This window comes from Lemur catta, chromosome 18 (assembly GCF_020740605.2).
Source record: "Lemur catta isolate mLemCat1 chromosome 18, mLemCat1.pri, whole genome shotgun sequence".
In the NCBI taxonomy this organism is placed as follows: Eukaryota; Metazoa; Chordata; class Mammalia; order Primates; family Lemuridae; genus Lemur; species Lemur catta.
This window is the reverse complement of record NC_059145.1, coordinates 40,919,612-40,941,652: the sequence shown is the minus strand read 5'-3', so window position 1 is coordinate 40,941,652 and position 22,041 is coordinate 40,919,612. Positions and strand designations below refer to the sequence as shown.

Here is a 22,041-nt window from a genome sequence, read left to right as displayed (position 1 = left end):
CTCCCTGGTGGCTCTGCTCTCCTGGGTCGTCTCTCTCCTCTCACTGGAGGGAGACTGGCCAGGACGCTAGATGTGCTCAGGGCGGTATGTGGCCTGCACAGGGGCAGGCAGGGCTGTGGGAAGGTGGTGGCGTACTGGGATATGAAGTGCCTCTGTGGTGCCCCGTGGAGCTGTGGGCCTGGGTCTGGAGGGGAGGCAGCAGCTCTAGGGGGGAGCTCCCTGCCGGCTGCCCCTGGTCTCTGCCTCCCTTCTCACAGGGCCTGGGTGCTCTTCTTAAAACAAACTGGATTTTGTTCATCCCGTTGTAAATCCCTCGGTGATGGCCTGACACCCTCAAGATCAAATCCCACTCCTTCCCACAGCCCTTCTCTCTAGCCCCTCTTGCTCACCTGTCCTGTCATCCCCTGAGTGCTACTGCTTACCCCTGCCAGGGTCTTTGCCCATGCTGTGTCCTGTCCCTTCATGAGCCAACTGCCTTCTCAGGCCTCACCTCAAAAGCCCCATCCCCAGGGAGCCCTCCCACCCCGTGCCAGCCACCCCTCCCCCACCCATGTGACCCTGGGCAGGTCCCTTCTGCCCTCTGGGTTTCAGTCCGTGGCCTGGCATCCTGTCCAGCTTTGCTGGAGGAGGGCCAGGTGGCCCTCCCACATACGAGGCTGTGAAAGCCCCTAGAAGTCCCCAGTGAGGACACTGGGGGGAGGGGGGCATCAGTACAGTAGATACAGCGGGGTCCCCAGAGCAGGGCATGGGAAGCTCTAACTGTCACAGGGGCAGACAGAGCAGGAGATTTGCATCTGAGAAACTAAACCCTCGGTCACCTATAGGGAAGCAGAGCAGAGATGTGCTCACCCGGGAGCCCCCACTTTGAGGTTTAAGGATCTGCAGAACTGGCTAGGCTCTCAGGGCAGGGCCATGTTCCCTCAAGACCATAAAGAAGGGTATGTTCCTTTCAGACCCCCTAAAATAGAGCCATCACTTCTTAGACCACCCCCCAACCCAGGCAGAGCCAGGTCTTCTCCCTCAGACTGGGTCTTTTACTTGGCCCAGCTCCCTCTCCCCTCCACCCCAGGGCACTCACCTCTTGTGTAGTCCCCTGGGTCCACAGCCCTGCAACCTTGGTGACATTGTCCTGCCCTGCCCTGCCCACCACCCCCCTACCCAGAGAGCCTGCAGGATGCAGATCACTTGCCTCCCATGCTGCTGTTGCGTCTCATCCACCTCTTTGGCGCGGTCCTCGCAGGGGGAAAGGTAGGCTGGGAGCTGAGCCTGTGGGCCAGAGGGTGGCCGTGTCAGGTCTCTCTGCTGGGTGAGCCTCTTGCCCACTACCTGTCTCTGTCACACCTGCAGGAGAATGGGCAGATGGCTGTGAGCGATGGCTCTGTGCAGGGCCTGCTGGGTGTGGTGCGGGCCTGGGGCCATGTGCCAGCCCAGGACCCCCGCCTAGTGCCACTGGCGCTGCAGGCACTAGTGGGTGCAGTACACGTCCTGCATGCCAGCCGTGCACCCCCCCGAGGGCCAGAGCTTCGTGCCCTGCTTGAGGGCTACTTCCACGTTCTTAATGCCGACTGGCCAGCTGGTCCGAGCTCAGGCTCTGAAGAGGCCCTTGTTACTCTGCGAGTCAGCATGCTAGGTGGGTATTGTAAGGTTATTTGGATTGGCTGGCACCAGAGAAAGAAAGACGAGCAGAGTTGAACGGGATAAGTAAAGAGGCTTTATTGGGGCGCTCCTGGGTGAGGGTAACGAGTCCCAAGAGAGGGACCCAGGCGAGATTTTTAGATCCTGGGAGAGAGAGAGAGAGACCCGAAAAGTCGCATCGCCCAGAAGTCTGAGTGGGTTTATGTATGTTTTTAGGGATGGGGGTAGGGGTTGCTTTGGCAGGAAGATTTATGGTGGGGAGAGCAAGGAATTGTCCCTTACAGTTTTAGGGCGGGTATTGAGAAATAGGAGGGGCCGGTGGTATGTGTGGACTCCAGGAACCGACACTCCTATCAGGGTAACCATCCAGGTGTGGTCGTCCTTTAACTTAGCTGGGCCTTGCAGGCATTGTCCTTGGCAGGTCTCGTGGGCTTCTTTTTCCATTAGGGAGGGGAGGGCTGCCCGCCACCAGCCTTACAGGTATGGGCGCCCAGTCTCTTGGGGAGGACGTACCACAAGGGGAAGGCCCAAGTGATGGCGGAGAGGCTGGACTGGGCAGCATAGGAAAGAAGGTTTTTAAGGCTGTCTGGAGGGGACTGGGCAGGGCCTCACCATTGACCTTTCCACAGACGCCATCCCCATGATGCTGGCATGTGAGGACCGGCCAGTGCTGCAAGCCACCTTCCTCAGCAACAATTGCTTTGAACACCTCACTCGCCTCATTCAGAACAGCAAGGTGGGTGGGGCCCAGGCTGGGGGGGCTGCCCCTGGAACCGGAGCCTCAGGGAGCCATGTGTAGGTGCCGAGTGCTGCTGAGCGAAAATAGGCTGGACCAGGTGGGGGGTTGTAGCTGGTGGGTCAGACTGTGGTTCAGTGGGAGGGCCTGGCGAAGGGACAAGGACTTGTCCCCCTGAGGCCCCTATAGGGATGGCTCTGTATCCCACAGGAGGGGGTTGGTTATAGAAGGAAGGGAGCTTTCCTGGCCCCTGGTTTCCCTTTCCTTGGCCCCAAGTACAGGGGCTGGAGGAGGGCTCAGCTGCTTCAGACGCAGTGCCCACTCCACCCGCTCATTCCCCGACTGCCCATCGGAGCAGGACATGGGCGGCTAAGCACCCTGTTCGCCCCTAATGCCTGGTGGCCTAGTGGGGGCGCTCTTCCCTCTGGGGCAGAGCCCTGGCAGCTGACCTGGTCCTGCTCTAACCCTCCCCATCTTCCTCTCCTCTCTTCTTTGCCTCCTTCACTCTGTGCCCTCCGCCTTCCCCACAGCTGTACCTGCAGGCCCGGGCGCCCCCTGAGGGGGACAGTGACCTGGCTACCCGGTTACTGACAGAGCCCGATGTCCAGAAGGTACCATCCTGGGGCTGACCGGCTCAGGCACCCACCTCCCTGGGCACCCACCCCCTGGGAATCCCCCTTTGAGCCTTTCCTGCACTATAGCGGATGTATGTCAGGCCTGACGTGGCCTAGCAACGGGCGTGGGTCCCCCATGCTGTCTCACCCGCCTTCCAAGTCCCCATCCTAAGGAACGGGGCAGGAGGTGGTCTATGCCCTGCCTGGTGGTAGTATCGGGAGCTGGGGTTTGGCTGTGCCGAGCTGGAAGGAACCTTCGAAACTCTCAGCCACCCACCCCCCTTTCTCAGAAGGGGAAACGAAAGCCCAGTACTCAGGAATTTGGGTGTCGTCACTCACAGAGGAGGGGTCTCCCACATGGGGCCACTTCTTTCCTGTGCCCACCCTAAGCAGGTTGCGGGGAGTCCCCAGGCCCTCATGATGTGCTCCCTGCCTCACCTTGCACAGGGCTGGAGGAGGCTGCAGGGTGTCAGCTGGGGGCTCCACACGGGGCACTGTTTTTGGTGGCTCAACACCCGGGCCCCAGCCTCCAGAGCCCCTATCCTGGCTTGTCTTCGTGTTCCCTGCACACGCTCATTTCCCAAGAGCCTGCACGTCCATTCACCCATAAAGCAGGCAGGGCAAGGTGACTCCCCTTCATTTTTGAGATGAGAAAACCAAGGCCTGGAGGAGGGAAGAAAGTTGCCTGAGATCACTTGGGGAGTCAGGCAGAGCTGGGACCAAAGGCCCCATGGGGCCAAAATATGGCCTAGCACCTGCTGACAAACTCCTTAAGCCCTCAGCCCCTCAGGGTGGGGCAGGGGGAGCGAGCGGTGTGCCTGTGGCTGTCGGGTTCAGCCAGGCTGAACCTCAGTGTCCCCACCTGGATCTAGGGGACAGCGGGTAGGGTAGGACTTAAAGGTCTCGAAGGTTCTTCTGGTTCTAACATCCTGTGATTGATTGCCCCTAAATCCCTGACCCCCTGTCGATCTCTGTGGGTGATGGGGCACTTGCTGGCCTGCCTGCACACGTGTGTCTAGCTTGGGTGGGGATGGGTGGGGAGGGGGCCCTAAGTGCACCAGAGGAGCGGGGCGCGGGGGGTACAGCGAGAGTGCCCACTGTTGATTTCTCCCAGTGAGGCCCTTCCCAGCCTAGGTTTCTTTCCAGGCCTCTTTGTCAGAATGGTTCTTGCCAAGCCGCTCTGAGAGGGCGCTAGATTCAGGGTAGGGTCACAGCAGTTGGGGCAAGGAGTAGAGGGCCTGGTACCCTGACAGGGTAGCTAATCCAGCACAAGCCGTGTGCCTTGGGATGCCTGGCCCTGCACCTCCATTACTGCAGGGTGCTGCCAGCTGCGATGCCTTGTCCTTTGCCTCTCCTGACTGCCCCTCCCCACCCCAAGGTTCTGGACCAAGACGCAGACGCCATTGCAGTCCATGTAGTGAGGGTGCTGACCTGCATCATGAGCGGCTCCCCATCCGCCAAGGTGAGACACTGCATCCCGGCTGCAGTGGGGGTGTGGGATGGAGTTAAATTGACCACATGTCCCCAGAACGGGCCTGGCTGGTGGCCATAAGAATCCTGGTCCCTGGAGCAAAGCAAGTGAGCTGAGGAGGTGATCGTCCTACCGGCTTGGGCATAGCTCAGCATGCTGGGTGGGTGTGGTCACCGGTCTGTCCTTGGGAGCTGGATGTCCTAGGTCAGGGCTGGATGGGGGAGGGATACTTGTGGGCTGACCACCATCTCTAGCCTTCCGAGGTGGACCCATGCCCCAATTCCTCTGCACCCCCACCCCTGCCAGCACAGCGACCCAGAGGCATAGCCCTTCCAGGGTTCCCGTGGATATGGGTTTGCCCTGGGCCCATGTATGTGCTCATTTCTTTCACACGCTACCTTACACAGGAGGTATTTAAGGAACGCATCGGCTACCCTCACCTGCAGGAGGTTTTGCAGAGCCACGGTCCTCCCACCCATCGGCTGCTGCAAGAGCTGCTCAACATGGTGAGTGCAGGAGCTTGGGACCAGGGTCCCAGAGGCAGCCAGGACTGAGTCAGGGTTACCACAGATGGTGGGACTGTGTTGACTGTGGCCAGTACGTAGTGTGACCTGTGGCCTGGCCATGCATGTCAGTGCCACTGGGGTGAGGATTCTGGACTGTGTGGGGCCTTAGAGGCAGCTGAACATTAGCAAGCCCCAGGGGCATCCTAGGAACACACAGTTGGGGTGAGGCCATCCCACACTGACAACTGAGGCTCAGGGCTTACCAGTGCTGAAGGACCGTTATTAGTAGTGACAGTCACCGGTGCCCCTCTGAGCCTCACACACAACCTGTGGGCAGGATGGGGTCGCCCATGTTGCTCTCTCCTGCTGTAGGCAAGTAAATGGGGACAGGAAGTTCCCCTGTTGGCAGGGTGCCACAGTTGACCGGGGACTATCATTCTTTCCACCCACAGGCTGTGGAGGGTGACCACAGCACATGCCCACCCCCACCAATCCGCAACGAGCAGCCGGTGCTGGTGCTGACGCAGTGGCTACCAGCACTGCCCACAGCCGAGCTGCAGCTCTTCCTAGCACAACGCCTCCGGTGGCTCTGTGACAGCTGCCCTGCCAGCCGTGCCACCTGTGTGCAGGCGGGCCTGGTGGGCTGCCTGTTGGAGACACTCAGCATGGGGATATCCCTGGGGGCCCGCTGCCAGGAGCAGTTGTTGGCACTGCTGCAAGCGCTGGGCCGCGTGTCACTAAGGCCCTTAGAGCTGCGTCGCTTGCTGCGCCCCCCACCAGGCCTGGACTCGGGGCCAGGCGGAGCCGAGGCTGGGAAGGCGCGACACGCAGGTGCTATCATCCGCGCATTATCAGGCATGGCCAGGCACCAGGGTCCTGCACGTGCCCTGTGCTACTTTGACCTCACACCCAGCATGGCGGGTATCATGGTGCCCCCTGTGCAGCGATGGCCAGGACCTGGCTTCACCTTCCATGCCTGGCTGTGTCTGCACCCCACGGATGCAGTGCTTGCCGCAGCCCCCACCCGGCCACTCCAGCGAAAGCAGCTTTACAGGTGGGTCACTGCCAGAAGCCAGGGCCCTCCTGCCAGGGTGAGCAGGGACAGGCAGCATAACTGGCTTGCCTGCCCCCAGCTTCTTCACCAGCAGTGGCTCAGGGTTTGAGGCCTTCTTCACGGCGGCTGGGACCCTGGTGGTGGCTGTGTGCACACGGAAGGAGTACTTGACCATGAGCTTGCCCGAAGTGTCCTTTGCCGACTCTGCCTGGGTGAGCCCCCATCCTTCTCACATGGCCCAGTGGAGGGGGGTGCCAAGTCCCAAGTGTGGCCTGATGTGGTGGCTTCCGTTCTAGCACTGTGTGGCTATCGTCCATGTGCCTGGGCGCCGGCCTTTCAGCCAGAACCTGGTCCATGTCTACAAAGATGGCCATCTGGTCAAGACAGCACCCCTTCGCTGCCCCTCCCTCAGTGAGGTGTGCCAGGCAGGGTTTGGGGAGGCCTTGGGCAGGTGGGGGGACTTGGAACATGGTTCCGGGGGGCTGGAGCCCCTGTAGGTCTCTTCAGCCTCTGGGGTCCGTGCGGCCTCGGAGGTCACTGTGAGGAACTGGGTGTCGGTGGAGCCCCAGGCTCTGCTGCGACCTGACTGCTCCCCAACCCTGGTCCCCACAGCCTTTCTCCTCCTGCTGTATCGGCTCTGCTGGGCACCGCACAACCACCACCACCACGGGGCTGCCCACACCACCAGTCCCCGCTGCCCTGGCTCACACTCACCCCTCCCTCACCCGCTCCCAGTCGGTCCCAGCCTCCACAGGCCCTGGCTGGGCATCTGGGCTGGCGGCCCCGCTGCAGGAGGGCAGCATCAGCTCCACCCTTGCAGGCACACAGGACACTCGGTGGGGCAGCCCCACGTCCCTGGAGGGCGAGCTTGGGGCTGTGGCCATCTTCCATGAAGCCCTGCAGGCAGCGGCTGTGCGGGTCCTGTGCACCCTGGGTATGCAGCACCTTCCCCCAGCCCAGCCCCCACCCCATTGTCCCAAGACCCAGGGGCTGGGACTTACGAAGCATTCAGGACAGAAACTGAGGGTTCAGGGCAGAGAAGGTGTCCCTGGGGGTCTGTTTGTTCAGGCAGGGAAGAGGAAAGCTCTGGATGGGGTGCAGCCAGGGGCCCAGTGAGTCTGAGCCCCCTCCCACCCTCAGGGCCCAAGGAGACGGCACCCTTCAAGCCTGAGGGCGAGCTGCACGAGCTCAGCGGCAAGCTGCTTCTCCATTACTCCCCTCAGGTACCGCGGGGCGGCGGTGGGGGGCAACCATGCTGCTACCCTGGCTCCCTCGCTCTGTCTGCTCCCCGCTCCTCCATCCGACCTTGCTGCCTGCTCACTTCCCTACCCCAGGCCTGTAAGAACAACATCTGCCTGGACCTGTCCCCCAGCCACGGGCTGGATGGCCGCCTGACGGGACACAGGGTGGAGACCTGGGACGTGAAGGTGCGTGTGCACGTGTGGGCGGTGTGTGGAGGCGTGAGCGTGGGGCACACGTGTGTACGGAGCCAGCTGGGGGATGGCACCCTGGGAGGGTTTTGGGACTTCACCGCAAGAGAGCAAAACTCCCCTGCATCCAGGTTCCCAGGCTGGATGGTCTGCTGGGTGGTGTGGGGTAGGAAACTGGCTGGGGGGCGCCCCCTTACCACCATCCCCCGGCCCCCAGGATGTAGTGAACTGCGTGGGGGGCATGGGTGCCCTGCTGCCTCTGCTGGAGCGAGTGGCAGTGCAGCCGCAAGAGGCTGAGGCAGGCCCGGCTGAAACACATGACCTCGTGGGGCCTGAATTGACCTCTGGCCACAACACCCAGGGCCTACTTCTGCCCCTGGGCAAGTCTTCAGGTAAGTGTCCCTGGTGGCTGGGTTGCAGGGAGGGAATCTTGGCATGATGGGATTGGAGTGCTTGAGGTCTCGTGGCCACTGGCAGGGCCCTGAAACACATCTCTCGCCTTCTGGCAGAGGAACGCATGGAGAGGAACGCCGTGGCTGCCTTTCTGCTGATGCTGCGGAACTTCCTGCAGGGCCACGCCGTGAACCAGGAGAGCCTGGTGCAGTGCCAGGGGCCCGCCATCATCGGGGCCCTCCTGCGAAAGGTGGGGCCTGGTGGGGCGGGTGCAGGGACGGGGGGTGTCTGCCTGTCTGACTGAGGGGCGGGGTGGGGGACCCTGATGCTCTGTCAGTCAGGGGGAAGCTCTTGGGAGAGGTGGCCCTTGCTTGGAGACTTGAAAGGCTGGGCAGGGTTTAGCTGAGAGGATCCGGGGAAAGGGCCAGCCTAGGCTGGGGCAGGGGACCTGCACTTGAGACAGCAGGAGCCACCGAAGGGTTTTGAGCAGGCAGGTGGCCATGTGTGTGTCCATCATGGCTGTGCGGGGCAGGCTGGAAGCTGAGAGGCTCGGACAGCAGGCAGGTGGTGCCTGTCGTCTCAGCCCCGTTGCTTCTCCCACCCCAGGTTCCCAGCTGGGCCATGGACATGAACGTGCTCATGTCTGCCCAGCTGCTGATGGAGCAGGTGGCAGCTGAGAGCAGCAGGCCCCTCCTGTACCTGCTCTACCAGCACCTGCTCTTCAACTTTCACCTGTGGACCTTCAGTGACTTTGCTGTGCGCCTCGGTAGGTGTGGGGACCTGGGAAAGGGGCCAGCCTCAGGGCAGGTGTGGGCTGAGAAGTTACAACCCTGCTCTGGGAGATCCGAGGGATGTCTGTGATAGGAATCCAGCTCTGCCCTGGGGTGTGTGAGGCACATGGGGCCCTGCCCTGGGAAGTCTGACAGGCACATGGCCCTGTCCTGGAGGATCTGAGGGGCTCATTTCAGCCTGGTGGCATGAGCCCTCTGCTGATGCCACTCAGGCCACATCCAGTACATGTCCAGCATAGTCCGTGAGCACAGACAGAGGCTGTGGAAGAAGTACGGGGTCCAGTTCATCTTCGATGCCCTGCGTACCCACTATAGGTGAGGCTGGTGGGGCCAGATGGGCAATGGGGGCTGACACAATGGCCTCTGGCTTTAGGGACAGGACTGTGCTTCCCCAGCTCACTTGCCTAATGTCCCTGATTTCTGTCTCCTCCGTTGTCCTGCGCCTGGCTGGGTGTGCACGCTGGACCGCCAGCCCGCAGCGGGAGCACCCCCTGGCCGCTGATGACCTGCACACGATGCAGACTTCCCTCCTGGGCCTGGCTCGAGAGTTCCTGGGGCGGAGCCTCTCAGCCGATGACGTGCAGGTCGCACAGGTTGTGCTGAGTTTTCTGGCAGCCACGGGTGATGATGGCCAGGTAAGCTGGCACTGGTGAGGGTGAGGCTTGGGTGAGGGGTGTGTGGACCACTAGGGGGCCCAGCCTAGTGTGAGACTCTGCACCCCAGGTGGTGGGTGCGCTGGACCTGCTGCTGGCACTGCTGCAGGGCTCCGCGGCACAGGAGTCCTTGGCTGTCTTTCTGGTGGAGTCGGGGAACCTTGAAGTGCTGCTGGCACTGCTGGTGCGGCCGAGGCCGCTGCCTCTGCTGCATGACCGGGTCTGTAAGGTACACACAGCCCACCTCCGACCGCGGCATCCCATCTGCTGGGACCCCTGCCTGGGGTCCAGGGAGGTGCAGGCCTCGGGCCAGCAGATAAAGCTGCCTTCACAGGCCTTCCCTCGGGCCACACAACTGCGTGGTGACTTCCCCTTCCCCATGATGACGACCCCCCGATGACCCTCACGCAGATCCTGCGCAGACTGCAGCAGAACGAGCGGTTACCTGACTGGGGCCGTCAGCGGCTCCGGCTGCCAGACTATGGTCTTCAGGGTCTCGTTGCCTGCCTGCCTGAGGGGACTGTTTCCCCCCAGCTCTGCCAGGGCCTCTACAAGCTGTTCCTGGGGACAGGTACAACCTGGTTGAGGGGAGTGACATGTCAGGAAAACGGGGCAGGTGGGAAGAGGGAAGGTGGTGTTGGCACAGGGGCCAGGGCTGAGCACAGCCCCTTCTACTGTGGCCAGTCCCTCAGGCCCCTCTGCCCATCCTCCCAGACCGCCTGAACCTCTCAGATCTGCTGGCTGTGGTACAGCTGTCCCTCCAGGCTGACCTCAGTGTCCGCCTGGACATCTGTCGCCAGGTGAGTGGGAGAGACAAAAGCTTTGGGGAACGGGGTACAGCTTCTGCCCTCTGGACTTCACTCTGCCTGTCTGTGATGCGGGGTCTCTGGAGGCCTCCCCTGCAAAGGCCCCAGGAGGAGGGTCTGGGGGCAGACGGTCAAATGCGTACCTCACTTGCTGTGCCCTGGCCCGCAGCTCTTCCACCTCATCTACAGACTCTCGGATGTAGTGCGGCTACTGGCCCAACAAGCTGGCTGGCAGGATGTCCTGACCCGGCTGTATGTCCTGGAGGCAGCCACGGCTGGCAGTCCCCCGCCCTTTGCCCCAGACCCACCTACCTCCCCAGAGCCAGCCCTGGCCAAGCCACCCACTGAGTCACCTGCTGAGTCTTCGGATGTCTTCCTGCCCTCAGAGGCTTCCTGCCCCCCTGAAGCCTTTTACCATGCTCTCTCCCCGTTTTGCTCGCCCTTTGACTTGGGCCTGGAGCGGGCCAGCGTGGGCTCAGGCAACACTGCTGGTGGCGGCAGCAGCAGTGGGACTCTTACTCCAGCCAGCCAGCCTGGCACACCTTCCCCACTGGATGGTCCGCGGCCCTTCCCTGCTGCCCATGGCCGCCACAGCTCCAGTCTCTCCAATGTGCTGGAGGATGGCAGCCTCCCGGAGCCCACCGTTAGCGGGGATGACACCTCTAACACCAGCAACCCTCAGGTGAGGTGGGCCCACCCTCTGCCACTGCCTGGTACCCAAGGGAGGACGCCTCTGGCACATAGGGCCGGCAGTGTGGCCCTGTCTGCCACCAGGGCTACAGCCGCCGGTCGGGCGGGTTGCTGTCCCCTTGTAGCTCTCACTTGCAGTTGTGCTCCTGTGGGGGTCCTGGAGCAGGGTGAGTCATACCGAGCCAGAGTGGGGGATGCCAGCCAGGCCTCAGAGGGTCCTCAAGAAAGCCTGCAGGGCAGAGTTGGTAAGGGCAGCATAGCCCTAAGGGTCCTGCCTTGTGCTTCTGGGTTTGGGGATGAGCCTCTGCTGGTCCTATGAGAACTGCCTCATCTCCTCTTGGGAGTCCAGTGAGACCCTGGATTCTCCCTGGAACTCAGGCAGTGGCAGAACCCAGGCCCTCGGCACCAGGCCGCCTGTTAGCTGAACGCCCTGCCTCCTGCTGCTGCTACTAGCAGGTGGACGAGGGGTGCTGAGTGGGGGTGGCGGGGGTCAGCCTGATGGCCTCCCTCCCCAGCCCACACGCACCCCACCCACACCACCCACCTGTGCCCGCAGCAAACCTCTGAGGAGGAGTTGTGCAACCTGCTCACCAACGTGCTGTTCTCCGTGACATGGTGGGGCGTGGAAGGCACCGATGAGGCTGCCTGGCGGGAGCGTGGCCAGGTCTTCTCCGTGCTTACCCAGCTGGGGGCCTCAGCCACACTCGTGCGCCCCCCAGACTACATCAAGCGCAGGTGAAAGGGCAACTTGGGAGGACGAGGGGCCTCGGGGAGCCCGGGGGCAAGGAAGGCAGTCAGTGGGGTAGACACCTGAGTCCCTCGCCCACCCCCAGCCTCCTGGAGATGATGCTGGAGTCAGCCCTGACCGACATCAAGGCGGCCCCCGGTGGCGTCCTGGCCAGCCTCACCCAGCAGGCACTTTGGCTGCTGCGTCTGCTGCAGGACTTCCTGTGTGCCGAGGGCCATGGTAACCAGGAGCTGTGGAGTGAAAAGGTGCGTGGCTCAGAGGAGCACGAGCAGCGTGAGCAGCCCTGTCCACGCGAGCCTGCAGGCCTCTGCTCTGGGAGGTGGCTGAGGCCACGTGTGCTGTTGTGGGTGCGTCTGCACAGATGCCTGTGAGCGTGGGCTCGTCTGTGTGCGCAAACCCTACCTGGCCCCAGCCCAGACTTTACCTTGCTCCCTCCCCGTGGACCCCTGGCCTCGTCTGGTGACATCTGTCGGGAATATGTTATGTGTGGCAGCTCTTTGAAGGTGTGTGCAGCCTGCTTGATCGCCTGGGAGCCTGGCCGCACCTGGCCAACGGCACAGCTGATCTCCGTGAGATGGCACAGATTGGCCTGCGTCTGGTACTTGGCTACATCCTGCTGGAAGACCCACAGGTGAGCACGGGTGGGTGTGGGGGTAGGGCGTGTGGCCGGTGTAGGAGCTCTGAGTGGCTGGGTGCCACCCGCTCCCTGCTTACACCCACAGCTGCATGCCCAGGCCTACGTGAAGCTGCACACGCTGCTGCAGACTGCAGTGCCACCCCGCCGGGAGGAGGCCTGCTATGTGCTCTCCAAGCTGGAGGCTGCCCTGGGGCGGGCGCTGAACACCTCTTCCTCCGAGAAGGACACTGAGCATGCAGCGCCCCCACATGCAGCTGCAGCAGCTGCAGAGCGCTGCTCATGGCTGGTGCCGCTAGTGCGCACGCTGCTCGACCGTGCCTATGGGCCACTGGGGCTGCAGTGGGGACTGCCTTCCCTGCCGCCCACCAACGGCAGCCCCACCTTCTTCGAGGATTTCCAGGCTTTTTGTGTCACACCTGAATGGCGCCACTTCATCGACAAGCAGGTACCTGGAGGAGGGGCCGGGGAAGGGGCCGGGGAAGGGGCGGGGGGGGGGGCCCACTTCCAGCACTGATCTCCTCTGGGTGCCCAACCCTGCAGGTGCAGCCCACCATGTCTCAGTTCGAAATGGACACGTACGCTAAGAGCCACGACCTCATGTCGGGCTTCTGGAACGCCTGCTATGACATGCTCATGAGCAGTGGGCAGCAGCGCCAGCGGGAGCGTGCTCATAGTCGTCGCGCCTTCCAGGTGTGCTGCCCAGGGTGGGGGACCGGGAGCTGCTCCCCACGTGCTCACAGGGGACGGCTGACAGGGAAGGGTGGAGGAATGGGGGCAGGACAGGCTGCGGCCGGCAGGACTGACCCATTCCGCTGCCCCAGGAGTTGGTGCTGGAGCCTGCACAGCGGTGGGCACGCCAGGAGGGACTGCGCTACTCGGTGGTGCTGAAGCAGCAGGCGGCACAGCAGTCCACCGCCCTGCTGCACTGGGGGGCGCTGTGGCGCCAGCTCTCCAGCCCCTGCGGTGCCTGGGCGCTGAGGTGGGCCAGGCTTGGGGTGGAGCCACAGGGGAGAGGCAGGGCCTGCTAGGGAGGGGGCCATCTGAAGCCTTTGGGGTGGGCCTGGGGGGGGTGGGGGTCTACAGGCTTCTCCCTCCCTGTGACCGCCACTGGGGCGTTCTGCAGAGACCCCCCCACCCCTCACTGGAAACTGTCCAGTGCTGAGACATACTCGCGCATGCGTCTGAAGCTGGTGCCCAACCATCATTTCGATCCTCACCTGGAAGCTAGCGCCCTCCGCGACAATCTGGGTGAGAGAATGTGCCAGCTGCTTCCACCCAACCCGTATTTCCAGTCCTGCCTTTCTCTGGCTGAGTACCCTTGGTCCCTACAGGTGAGGTTCCCCTGACACCCGCCGAGGAAGCCTCACTGCCTCTGGCAGTGACCAAAGAGGCCAAAGTGAGTACCCCCCCGGAGGAGCTTCAGGAAGACCAGCTGGGCGAGGATGAGCTGGCTGCACTGGAGACCCTGTGAGTGAGGCCCCTCGAGAGACCCCACCGGGGCGGTGGGCAGGGGCCTGCTCCAGTGTGCACCTGCTGTGCCATTGCCTCCCTGAGGCTGTCTCCTGCCGCCCAGCTTCAGTTCCCTGAAAGGACTGTCCGAAATCAGGTGGGGGGTGGGGGCATTGGGTGCTAGCTAGGCACCCAGAGCAGGAAGGGGGCCCCAGGGAGTGGGCAGGGCCTGGGTGAGGGGAAGCAGGGGACAGAGCTTGGTGGCCTGGCAAGATATTTGGAAGCTCAGGTAGGAGGAGGGACAGGGACTGAGCAGCTCCTCACTCTGTGGGAGGCACCTCCCAACGTGATGGCACTTGGAGAGCCAAGTCCCTTGGACTTGTCAGGAAGGAAGTCCTGGAGCCTGAAGTGGAAGAATGTAGGCCCGCTGTAGGGGAGAGGTCTGGCCGGGGTCCCTGAGGGCCTTGGGTCTCTAACATGAGGCCTGGCCTCACCTGCCATCCCCCTTACTGGGTCAGGGCACAGCGACTGCTGAGTGGCCCGTGGGTGCCAGGCAGTGGTGTGAAAGAAGTGAGAGGACGGGGCCTCAGCTTCTCATTCTGTGAAATGGGTTTAACCCCACTGTCCTTCCCAACCTTGGTCTTTAGGATGGAGGCAGCAGAGCTGGATGAACAGCATGAGAAACTGGTGCTGTCAGCTGAGTGCCAGCTGGTGACGGTAGTGGCTGTGGTCCCAGGACTGCTGGAGGTCACCACACAGCACATATACTTCTACGATGGCAGCACCGAGCGCGTGGAAACCGAGGAGGGTGTGTCCTGGTGGAGTGGGTTGGGGAGATGGCAGGGAACGGCTGGGGTCTGGGCGGGGCTGGAGTGAGTGATCCCCAAACCCACTCTTCATCCCACAGGCATCGGCCACGACTTCCGGCGCCCGCTGGCCCAGCTGCGTGAGGTCCACCTGCGGCGTTTCAACCTGCGCCGTTCAGCACTTGAGCTCTTCTTCATCGATCAGGCCAACTACTTCCTCAACTTCCCGTGCAGGGTGGGCGGGACCCCGGCCTCATCTCCTTGCCAGGCTCCCAGGCTCCCACCCTCTCCCGTCCCACACCACACCCAGGTTCGGAACCAAGTGTATTCGTGGCTCCTGCGCCTGCGGCCCCCCACTCAAGGCTACCTAAGCAGCCGCTCCCCCCAGGAGATGCTGCGTGCCTCAGGCCTTACCCAGGTGAGAGCCCTGGAGGGAGAGGTGGTGGGGTGTGGGGTCAGAAGCCTGAGGGCAGGGGCAGTGCTGGACAGCCCAGCCAGCCCACCCCGTGCCTGCGTCTGCCTCCAGAAATGGGTACAGCGTGAGATATCCAACTTCGAGTACTTGATGCAACTCAACACCATCGCGGGGAGGACCTACAATGACCTGTCTCAGTACCCCGTGGTGAGGGCCCCACTCTGCACACCTCCACCCTTGCCCCCTGATCTGTCAGCATTTGGTTCGCCCAAGTGTGGGCACCTGCCAGTGGGCCAAGCCACGAGCTGGGTCCTGGGTAGGTGTGTCACTGACTAAGACCTGGCCTCTGTCCCACGGACCCCAGCCCCACTCCCCTCTATTCCTGGCCTCTGCTCCCCGAAAGGAATCCTGTCCCAGAACAATTTGTCCTGCTCCCTCGACCTGTGGGCAGGCTCTGTGCCCATTTTCCTGAGGGCAGGGTGGGCAAGTAACTGCCATCAGGATCCTCATGCAGCCCCTGCCTGGGTGGGTGGCCAGTTTCCCTGGGTCCTGCAGGACTACGTTTCCCCAACTCTGGACCTCAGCAACCCAGCTGTCTTCCGGGACCTGTCCAAGCCCATCGGTGTGGTGAACCCCAAGCATGCTCATCTCGTGAGGGAGAAGTGAGCATGTGGGCAGGCCGGGCTTGGAGAGGTGGGGATGGGCGAGGGGGGGGCTTCTGTTGACTCCCCCTAACTGTGGCCCCAGGTATGAGAGCTTTGAGGACCCTGCGGGCACCATCGACAAGTTCCACTACGGCACGCACTACTCCAACGCGGCAGGCGTGATGCACTACCTCATCCGCGTGGAGCCCTTCACCTCCCTGCACATCCAGCTGCAGAGCGGCCGGTGCGGCCCAGGGGGTGGGAAGCAGAGCGGGGCAGGTCCTGGGCCCGCCCCACTTTCTTCTTCCCTCCAGCTGCATCTTCTCGCCACTCACCTTGGCCCGTGTCCTCCCCCCCAGCTTTGACTGCTCTGACCGGCAGTTCCACTCGGTGGCGGCAGCCTGGCAGGCGCGCCTGGAGAGCCCTGCCGACGTGAAGGAGCTCATCCCAGAGTTCTTCTACTTCCCCGACTTCCTGGAGAACCAGAACGGTAGGTGCGAGGCGCCGGCAGTGGGCACGAGGAGGGAGAACACAGGCTGGGGGCGGCCAGGGAACAGTGAGCACTGTACAGGGACACGGCTGACTCAGTCCTCTGTGCCAGGCTTCGACCTGGGCTGCCTCCAGCTGACCAACGAGAAGGTGGGGGACGTGGTGCTGCCCCCGTGGGCCAGCTCTCCTGAGGACTTCATCCAGCAGCACCGCCAGGCTCTGGTAAGGAGGTGACCACACACAGCCAGGCGGGCTCCTGGGGTTGAGGGCCATGGGGAGGGCTCGGCCGTCCCCCGCTGACTGCCCCATCCCCACTCCAGGAGTCAGAGTATGTGTCTGCCCACCTGCATGAGTGGATCGACCTCATCTTCGGCTACAAGCAGCGGGGGCCGGCAGCCGAGGAGGCCCTCAATGTCTTCTATTACTGCACCTACGAAGGTGGGCAGTGCGCTGGACTCAGGCCAGGGTGGGCACAGATCAGGAAGGGTGGACGCGGAGGGCACAGAGGGAGTCCTCACTGCTCTGCCTGCCTGTGTAGGGGCCGTAGACCTGGACCATGTGACGGATGAGCGGGAACGGAAAGCTCTGGAAGGCATTATCAGCAACTTTGGGCAGACTCCCTGTCAGCTGCTAAAGGTAAGGCTAGCTTGGAGGACAGGAGCAGGGATGCCCATACCATGGTGCTGACTAGCCCCTTGCCCATAGGAGCCACATCCAACCCGGCTCTCAGCGGAGGAAGCAGCCCATCGCCTTGCACGTCTGGACACTAACTCACCTAGCATCTTCCAGCATCTGGACCAGCTCAAGGCTTTCTTCGCAGAAGTGAGAGGACAGGGCCTCAACTTCTCATTCTGTGAAATGGGTTTAACCCCACTGTCGTTCCCAACCTTTGGGACAGATAGGAATTTTAAATCAATCTCACTGATTTAAAGCCATCTTGGAAAACAAGCTAAGCATGAGAAGAGTATGGGGGCAGGTGGGATACCTTCTTCTAGGGCCAGGACAAGAAGTTGACTCACCTAACACCCTGAAAGCCTTAGAGAGATCGGAAGGGAGAGGAAATCTGGCCTTGGACCCCTTCCCTTCCCTTATTGCCTGTGTTTGGGAATGTTGCCCCCAGGCCTGACTTTTCTTATGCACCCCTCTCCCTGCCACTGGGCTAGGGGGACAAGGAGTAGTGGGGTGGGAGGACCACGGTTGAGACCAAGCTTGATACTCTGGAAGGATCTTCTATGTCCATCCCAGCTTCTTGCTAACTTTCTGAACTGCCCTCCTGAAGGCCCCCTGGTCTCTCATGCTTGTTTCTTGGAGGGCCCTCTGGGTCTATGATGCCTACTTTGTGACCCCTGGGGGCTGAGGGCAAAGGAAAGGTAGTGCCCCAGGGAGTAGATAGTGCAGTAGGGGCCCCGGCTGGCACTCAGGCACAGCCAGCCCTGCACTTACTCTGCAGGTTGTCAGTGATGGTGTGCCCCTGGTGTTAGCCTTGGTCCCCCACCGGCAGCCCCACTCCTTCATCACCCAGGGCTCCCCAGACCTGTTGGTAAGTATACTGGGCAGGGCCCCCCCTCAGCTCCACCCGCTCTTTGCCTGTGCCCCAAACCCACTGCTGCCCTCTCCTGCCCACAGGTGACCGTGAGTGCCAATGGGCTGCTGGGCACCCACAGCTGGTTGCCCTATGACCGCAACATAAGCAACTACTTCACCTTCAGCAAAGACCCCACCATGGGCAGCCCCAAGTAGGACAGAGGGCTGTGGGTGGGGGTGGGCTATAAATGCCCTGTACCCAATCAGAATGTAGGCCAGGTGTAGGGGAGAGATCTGACCAGGGTCCCTGCGGGCCTGGGTCTCTTCCATGAGGCCTGGCCTCACCTGCCATCCCTCTTACTGGGTTAGGGCTCAGCGACTGCTGAGTGGCCCGTGGGTGCCAGGCAGTGGTGTGAGTGGGCAAGCATTGGCAGTGGCCCCTGACGGAAAGCTGCTGTTCAGTGGTGGCCACTGGGATGGCAGCCTGCGAGTGACTGCACTACCCCGTGGCAAGCTCTTGAACCAGCTCAGCCACCACCTTGGTATGAGCAGCCCTGGAGCTGGGGAGAATGAGGCATGTGGGTGTAGGGTGGGGTTCTGAGGCTGGCCAGGGAGGATGTGACTGCTCTGTTCTGCCTGTACCTTCCCCTCCCCATGCAGATGTAGTGACCTGCCTTGCACTGGATACCTGTGGCATCTACCTCATCTCGGGCTCCCGGGATACCACATGCATGGTGTGGCGGCTCCTGCAACAGGTGTGCCTGGTGGGCAGCTCCACGAGCATCCCTCTAGCTAGACCTGCAGCCCATCCTCCTCAGTGACCTTCCCATCCTGCCCTCCTATCTTCCCCTTCCCTCCACTGCCATAAGCAAGTCTGGGGCTCCATGACCCTCCAGCTCTCTGGCCTTGGACAAGACCTTCACTTTCTTGAGCCTCAGCCTTCTCGTCCAGGGGCCAGCCCTAAGCCAGTCCTGGTTCCCTGTAGGGTGGTCTGTCAGTAGGGCTGGCACCAAAGCCTGTCCAGGTCCTGTACGGGCATGAGGCTGCAGTGAGCTGTGTGGCCATCAGCACTGAACTCGACATGGCTGTGTCTGGATCCGAGGTGTGTGTATGCATGTACCCTGGGGAGGGTGAGTTTGCTGGGCACTGCCCCTGGACCCCAGAGACCACTGCCCAGCACTTTAAGCTGCCTTCCTGCAGAATGGAACTGTGATCATACACACTGTACGCCGTGCCCAGTTTGTGGCAGCACTGCAGCCTCCACTTGCCACATTGCCTGGACCTGTGTCCCACCTGGCACTGGGATCTGAAGGCCAGATTGTAGTACAGCGCTCAGCATGGGAACGTCCTGGGGCTCAGGTATGGTGAAGTGGTACCCAGCAGAGACAGAGGGACAGTTGGGATCCTATCCTTGCTGACACTCCGTTTCCTTCAGGTCACCTACTCCTTGCACCTGTACTCAGTCAATGGGAGGTTGCGGGCTTCACTGCCCCTGGCAGAGCAGCCTACAGCCCTGGCAGTGACAGAGGACTTTGTGTTGCTGGGCACTGCACAGTGTGCCCTGCACATCCTCCACCTAAACAAGTGAGCCTCATCATTTATGGGTTCATGGCCCCTCAAGGTGGTGGTCATTGGCAGAGGATAATGAGGGGTGTCCCCTATGCACCCACACACTCTATACGTTTGTGGATACATTCTTCAAGGTGTGTTACCTGTCCTCGCATCTCCCTATAGGAAAATCTTGCCCTGGGCCTCCCTTAGCCTCACGGTTGTGGGACATCTCTTTATGTATCAGGGTTTCAATTTAGCCGTCCTTAAAATGAGGATAGAGAGGGCATATGGGATAATGAAGAGACATCTAGCTGCTGAATGCAAGGCCTCCTTGCAGTTTTCAGTTCGTGTATATCCCCTCCTCCACTCCAGACTGCTCCCGGCGGCGCCTCCCCTGCACATGAAGGTGCCCATCCACAGTGTAGCTGTGACCAAGGAGCGCAGCCACGTGCTCGTGGGCCTGGAGGACGGCAAGCTTATTGTGGTGGGCGCGGGGCAGCCCTCCGAGGTGAGAATAGCGGCAGAGGGACGTCGAACGGGGCGGGGCACGGCGGTCCTGGCTGACTCCACCCCGCCCTCCTCCCACCAGGTGCGGAGCAGCCAGTTCGCGCGAAAGCTGTGGCGGTCCTCGCGGCGCATCTCCCAGGTGTCCTCGGGCGAGACGGAGTACAACCCCGGCGAGGCGCGCTGACAGCCCGGCCCGCCCCGCTGCTCAGGCTCCGCCCCCGGCGAGCTCGGCCCGGGAGGCCCCGCCCAGGAGTCGCTGAGTCGCGGCGCCAGTGGGTGGGAGGGGCCCCATCCTGCCCAGCTCAGGGATTGGCGGGCGGTGTCGTTCCTGGAAGCCCCGCCCCTCGCCGGCTGAGGGGCTGCCTGAGACCAAGCTCCGGCCTCTGCGGCCACAGCGCACTTTTTGCACAGTCTGGGGCGGGGTTCCCCGGCTTCTAAGTCCCGGTGCGGGCAGAGCACAAGGGCCGCCTGTGGCCTTAATTCCTAAAGGCGGCCGGTTCTCTCGTTCTCAGCAATAAACCTGGTGTAGTTTTGTAGCCGCTCGGTCTCTGAGTATGCGTGCACGCGGCGCTTAGGCCTGCCGTGGCTGCCATCCCAGGGTTGGTGTCTTGGTGTGGCCTGGCTCGCGTTGTCCTGGTCTGTGACGCCCTCTGCGGCCACTCGCCCCCTCTGCGTGGCTTCCCCTGACCTGAGTACTCCTGGGGCCTCAGCGTCCTGGGTCCTCGTTGGTCCCGGCTGCCCAGCCCCTGGCCCAGGGGTTTCTGTCCTGCCGTGTCGGCCCCTGGCTCATGGTTTCTCCGCTCCCTCCGTTCTTCATCGGATCATCTTTGCGCGCCATTCGTGAAAAATGGGCCAGTGAACTCTTCACGTTACAGTATAAACTTTCAAGTCTACATAGGAGGGACTATTGTTTTCAAAGCCTTTTGGGAACAAGAGTTAGGTGAGGCTGCCCAGGGACCCTAGCCTTTGTTCCTTTCCTCCACAGGTAAGACCCCGAGAGGGTAAGACACGGACAGGGAGGGAGTATGGGTAGGAACAGGGAGAGTCCTGGCCCGAGATACCTCCTCCTCATCCCCCCGACCTCCCCGAGTCTCCAGGGGCCTCAGCCAGCATCATCCCTGTCTACTGTGCCCTCCTGGCCACCATGGTCCTTGGTCTGCTCACCTATGTAGTCTTTCAGTGGTAGGTGGTCTGGGCACTGCCCTGTGACACCCCCTCTCCGTCTGGACTCCCAGCTGGCTCTCTGTCTTGAAGGTGGGAGAGAAGATTGGCAGGTTCCCCCTCCTTCTGACAGCTGGCACTCATATAAGCAAAGACAGCAGCTGGCCAAGGCTCAGACTGCAGAGGTGGGGGGCCTCAACAGGGACCAGATGCATGGAGACAGCAGTGTCTTCCTGGACTCTCCTAGCAGTCTAGAGGCCCATGCCCCCAGCTAGGGTGAGCCCCTTTGCCCAATCGATAGTTCTTTGCACCTACCTAGCCTTGCCCCATCATCCAGCCCTTGTATGATTCATGTCTCCTGCCCCAGGGCCACATCCTGAGCTTCGCTGCTGACTTTACCTTCATCTCCCTCGGCAGCAGCAGGAGTGGAGCAGCTCCTGAGGTGCGGGGCAAACCTGACAAGGGCTGGCAGGCCACCTGAGACTGTGGAGACCAAGGCCCAGGGCCAGATGCCGGCCTACACCTTGCTGAGGGACTGGGCCATCCAGGAAGGCAGTGGTGCCACCCTCAAGGTACAAAAGGATGCCCTGGCTGCCATGGGCCATGAACATGGGGTCCAAGCCCTGAGACATCCCCCTAGCTGAGGGCTCCTCTGTGTGATGCCTCCATAGCTTGCCTCTCAGGGAGCCTGCTACGGTGCTCCCCACCACTCCCACCTCTTCATGCACCGTCCCCTTCATGAGCCTCCTGGCATTACTGGCCTCGGGCTACTCTGTTCTGGGGAGGAACACAGAAGATCCAGCCACCACTCATTTCTCTTCACCCTACTGTCCTCTCTAGGACAGGAACCAGGATATGGTGAGGAGCTAGCAGTAAGGAGTGGGCCTGCCCTCTGGATCCTTACTGTACCTCCCCTTTTTCTACTTTTGTATCCCATATTAAAGGTGACTTTGGACTTCTCTCCTGGCTCTACCTGGCTCCTTGGGCCTGGGAGACAATTAGGTGGCTATGAGGCAGAGGCCCAGAAAAGGGCTGGGTGCTGGGGGTCCCTAGGATGTGGAAGGGGCTCTCCAAGCATTACCTTGGATGGCAGGCAGTGTGCTCCTGTAGAAGACACGTGGGCTTTGGAGGCAGACTGGAGTTTACATCCTGCATCTGCCATTCACTGGCTGCATCATGTTGGGAAGCTATTTTACCTTATTTTACCAGCTTTCTTACCTGAAGAATAAATTAAAATGGTACATTCAGCAGTTCCCGCCACCCCTAAGACTCCCAGGTTGGTGGTGAGGGACTGTGGGCATGAGATCATTTTCCTGACTTGTGTGCTATGA

General features: G+C 61.7%; 1 protein-coding gene, 1 long non-coding RNA gene and 1 pseudogene across 13 annotated transcripts in view; 2 read left to right on the top strand and 1 right to left on the bottom strand.

Moving 5' to 3' along the window:
• Nucleotides 1–20,085, top strand: part of NBEAL2 (neurobeachin like 2) — a 29,657-nt gene extending 9,572 nt beyond the window's left edge. For 3 of the 10 annotated variants that reach the window (XM_045530923.1, XM_045530925.1, XM_045530927.1), the window contains exons 7-54: nt 1,163–1,248; nt 1,348–1,630; nt 2,265–2,371; nt 2,902–2,982; nt 4,364–4,447; nt 4,864–4,962; nt 5,415–6,016; nt 6,096–6,228; nt 6,313–6,432; nt 6,629–6,950; nt 7,157–7,239; nt 7,351–7,443; nt 7,664–7,838; nt 7,956–8,089; nt 8,446–8,605; nt 8,843–8,945; nt 9,103–9,265; nt 9,354–9,512; nt 9,695–9,854; nt 9,968–10,083; nt 10,259–10,771; nt 11,336–11,514; nt 11,613–11,772; nt 12,021–12,158; nt 12,250–12,609; nt 12,705–12,854; nt 12,986–13,143; nt 13,288–13,412; nt 13,496–13,631; nt 14,261–14,421; nt 14,521–14,837; nt 14,946–15,041; nt 15,372–15,496; nt 15,582–15,722; nt 15,838–15,968; nt 16,080–16,189; nt 16,288–16,405; nt 16,506–16,603; nt 16,673–16,789; nt 17,418–17,507; nt 17,594–17,703; nt 17,861–18,033; nt 18,152–18,246; nt 18,477–18,593; nt 18,692–18,850; nt 18,927–19,075; nt 19,415–19,550; nt 19,632–20,085. In XM_045530923.1, the coding sequence (XP_045386879.1) occupies nt 1,163–1,248; nt 1,348–1,630; nt 2,265–2,371; nt 2,902–2,982; nt 4,364–4,447; nt 4,864–4,962; nt 5,415–6,016; nt 6,096–6,228; nt 6,313–6,432; nt 6,629–6,950; nt 7,157–7,239; nt 7,351–7,443; nt 7,664–7,838; nt 7,956–8,089; nt 8,446–8,605; nt 8,843–8,945; nt 9,103–9,265; nt 9,354–9,512; nt 9,695–9,854; nt 9,968–10,083; nt 10,259–10,771; nt 11,336–11,514; nt 11,613–11,772; nt 12,021–12,158; nt 12,250–12,609; nt 12,705–12,854; nt 12,986–13,143; nt 13,288–13,412; nt 13,496–13,631; nt 14,261–14,421; nt 14,521–14,837; nt 14,946–15,041; nt 15,372–15,496; nt 15,582–15,722; nt 15,838–15,968; nt 16,080–16,189; nt 16,288–16,405; nt 16,506–16,603; nt 16,673–16,789; nt 17,418–17,507; nt 17,594–17,703; nt 17,861–18,033; nt 18,152–18,246; nt 18,477–18,593; nt 18,692–18,850; nt 18,927–19,075; nt 19,415–19,550; nt 19,632–19,733 (7,727 nt within the window). In that variant the 3' untranslated portion in view covers nt 19,734–20,085. Of the gene's footprint in view, nt 1–1,162; nt 1,249–1,347; nt 1,631–2,264; nt 2,372–2,901; nt 2,983–4,363; nt 4,448–4,863; nt 4,963–5,414; nt 6,017–6,095; nt 6,229–6,312; nt 6,433–6,628; nt 6,951–7,156; nt 7,240–7,350; nt 7,444–7,663; nt 7,839–7,955; nt 8,090–8,445; nt 8,606–8,842; nt 8,946–9,102; nt 9,266–9,353; nt 9,513–9,694; nt 9,855–9,967; nt 10,084–10,258; nt 10,772–11,335; nt 11,515–11,612; nt 11,773–12,020; nt 12,159–12,249; nt 12,610–12,704; nt 12,855–12,985; nt 13,144–13,287; nt 13,413–13,495; nt 13,632–14,260; nt 14,422–14,520; nt 14,838–14,945; nt 15,042–15,371; nt 15,497–15,581; nt 15,723–15,837; nt 15,969–16,079; nt 16,190–16,287; nt 16,406–16,505; nt 16,604–16,658; nt 16,790–17,417; nt 17,508–17,593; nt 17,704–17,860; nt 18,034–18,151; nt 18,247–18,476; nt 18,594–18,691; nt 18,851–18,926; nt 19,076–19,414; nt 19,551–19,631 lie in introns of those variants that run through there. The other 7 variants (XM_045530926.1, XM_045530929.1, XM_045530930.1 and 4 more) reach the window with 4 other exon arrangements.
• On the bottom strand, nt 1,190–5,323 carry LOC123623604. 3 transcript variants are annotated; one of them, XR_006729935.1, is made up of 4 exons: nt 5,226–5,323; nt 4,417–4,667; nt 3,424–3,648; nt 1,190–1,266 (listed from the first exon to the last, which is right to left on the bottom strand). It is a non-coding gene; the product is annotated as an uncharacterized LOC123623604 (long non-coding RNA). The 3 variants fall into 3 exon arrangements; XR_006729936.1 differs by having other exon boundaries at nt 4,417–4,549; XR_006729937.1 differs by lacking the exon at nt 1,190–1,266 and adding an exon at nt 2,393–2,444.
• A 252-nt stretch (nt 20,086–20,337) lies between the features above and the next one.
• On the top strand, nt 20,338–21,670 carry LOC123623405 (annotated as a pseudogene).
• Nucleotides 21,671–22,041: the final 371 nt, after the last annotated feature.